General features: G+C 37.0%; 1 protein-coding gene across 1 annotated transcript; it reads left to right on the top strand.

The window, feature by feature from the left end:
* Positions 1-965: 965 nt before the first annotated feature.
* On the top strand, positions 966-1,829 carry Smp_027610 (40S ribosomal protein S3, putative; the record flags this gene model as incomplete). The annotated part of the gene is made up of 4 exons (XM_018792830.1): positions 966-1,001; positions 1,039-1,358; positions 1,391-1,578; positions 1,650-1,829. The coding sequence occupies 4 exons, from the start codon at positions 966-968 to the stop codon at positions 1,796-1,798; spliced, it is 693 nt and encodes a 230-aa protein (XP_018644173.1). The 3' UTR covers positions 1,799-1,829.
* Between the last annotated feature and the right edge of the window lie 866 nt (positions 1,830-2,695).

Here is a 2,695-nt window from a genome sequence, read left to right as displayed (position 1 = left end):
GCCAACATTTTAATTTGAAGACAACAAGTCGAACCCCTTAATTAGTCATCATCTTATAATTTCGCTATCGTGTATATTCTTTGCTTTATTCAGTCATTTAAAGGTATAGAGACCATTTATTACGTTAGTTAGTTTTAGGAGTTCACTACTTGGTAGTAAAGGTGAATACCTCCAAGATTTTATTCGATCTTGGTTTCTAAACATTGCTAATATGTCTTCTTAGAGTTTATACTAGGACAAAAGTCATTTCTGAGATACGAAGTTACCTAGCTTTTCAAACCGCTAAATATGATAATCCACCAATTTCCTGTGTAATTTTTCTGTAAAACTTGAATAGACGTTTTAACAATGCCTAGTGATATGCACAAAATTTCATTTTTATAAAGTCTGTAGATCTACGTAAATTAAGACATACATATTCATATCATTTTGGGTGAGAGTTCACTTCATCGCCCATAAAGTTCTAATAGATCTGGCTTCCATCAGCAAACATTAAACCGTAGACTTACGTTAGTGACTTACACTATCCCCAGAAAACTATAGGAAAAATCCGATAGCACTTGTAGATCATTGACGTTGATGATTTCTGTCGAATGGTTGACGGCCTACTCCAGTTAGACCAAGAACGTAACACAGTGAAAACACACAGTTAACAATAATAACTATCTGATTCAACTGAGAAAAAGAGGTCTGATGACCTCAATATTTGCAAGGTTGGAAAACCAATGCTTCATCGTTTAAACATTGTGTCAACATGGGTTAAATCACATTCATTGACATAAATGTGCTGTAAGTAGGAAACAAATTGCAGTAACAAATCTACGTTATATCTGTGTTATTGCATCAAAAGCAGTACTGCAAAAAACATTGTATTTTTATGTGTTTGTTCGTCCTCATGTTGATTATGCGCGCTGCATTTAGCTTCGACGTGACGGCGCGAATCAGCGGGAAATCGTGCTTGTAGAATGGCGAATACGGGGAAAATATCTCTCAAACGGAAGGTTTGTTAATTCTTTCGAGTTTTGTTTACCGATTAAGTTTATAAAAGCTGGAGTGTTTAAGGCTGAGTTAGATGAGTTCCTTAAACGTGAATTAGCTGACGATGGTTACAGTGGTTTCCAAGTTCGTGAAAGCCGTAAATACACGGAAGTCATCATATTAGCTACAAAGACCCAGAGCGTTCTTGGTGAGGGTTCACGCCGTATCCGAGAGCTCACCTCGGTCTTGCAAAAACGCTTCGGATTTGCTGACGGTACCTTGGGACTGTTTGCTGAAAAGATGACTTTCCGTGGATTGAGCGCTATCGCGCAAGCAGAATCACTTAGGTACAAACTGACATATGGGTTGCCTGTACGGAAGTAAGTGTAGATCTTTACACAGACTCTTGTAGAGCATGCTATGGTATACTCCGATTCATCATGGAATCTGGAGCAAGAGGTGCTGAAGTTATCGTTTCTGGTAAAATTAAAGGTCAGAGAGCGAAAGCTATGAAGTTTTGCGATGGACTCATGATTCATTCTGGAGATCCAGTTAACAACTACATTGACAAGGCTGTACGTCATGTTCAACTTCCACAAGGTAAGTCTTATCACTAGTTTTAGCTGTTAGGTAAACGAGCAGAGATCTTATTGACCTATGTTTTTCTTCAGGTATACTAGGAATCAAAGTCAAAATTATGTTGGATCACGATAGTTCCGGCAAAAAAGGTCCACGGAAACCTTTGCCTGACACCGTCACAATTTTGGCCGCTAAAGAAGAAGTTTTACCAACTGCTCCATATTCTGAAAACAAGATGTAATTAATTTTACAATAAAGCTTGTAGTGGATGCTTTTGCTGTTCTGTAATATCCGCTAGTCGTCTTATTCATTTTAAATCTCCTGAACACATGATTACCGTTCATTGTAAAGACGCCTTCCAATCGGTAAACTTTAGCTTATTGTCTTTGATGCCCAGCGAAAGTACATGATATTCCACTAAACAATGTAGTGAATAATAATGTATACATGCATATGAAAATCAAACAACACATTTGTTTCCCCGATCAGCTACGAGAATATATCAAACTACTAGGTGTGTATCTAGTCGGTTTTGTTCATTTGATATTTAACAGTTCTCGTATCTAAGACGTATAACTCAGTGTTGAACCAATCACGAATGAGTGACGATGTGTGATGTATTATGTACCAGGTTGTTTTTCACAACATTTAGTTCTCTGTAAAACAATCCTTAGTATTTGTTACACATTAGTTACTACTGTCTTATAAAAGGCGGAGTCGCTGTGTGTATGCTACTAGGTTCGCTTACTTCCACTCATTATCTAAAACTATTGCTTTTGGTCATGAATAAGTGCTAATATGCAAAGTATTGGTAGACACAAATACAATTATATATACTCACGAAGTGTGCTGTTAATAAACTACCTTTTAGTAGTTTGTATGCTATCGTGCAGGCATTCAACTCCAGTTCGACCAGTCATGGTCACTAAAGACCATATCTTCACTTAGTTCTCTTACTACACATGATGTTTGTATATGTATCCTTTGATCAAACTATAGGTCGGTTATATTTTATTACGAAGTGATGCGATATAAGCTTTATCACAACAGTGCTTTATGAGGTTGAAAGAACGTGAGTCATGTGCTTTTTATTGGTCATTAGTTACCAATGTCTTGTAAGTATATGACACTCCTATCA

Source organism: Schistosoma mansoni, assembly GCF_000237925.1.
Source record: "Schistosoma mansoni, WGS project CABG00000000 data, chromosome 3 unplaced supercontig 0233, strain Puerto Rico, whole genome shotgun sequence".
Lineage (NCBI taxonomy): Eukaryota > Metazoa > Platyhelminthes > Trematoda > Strigeidida > Schistosomatidae > Schistosoma > Schistosoma mansoni.
The sequence above is the reverse complement of the archived record's forward strand: the minus strand, read 5'-3'. Positions and strand labels throughout refer to the sequence as shown.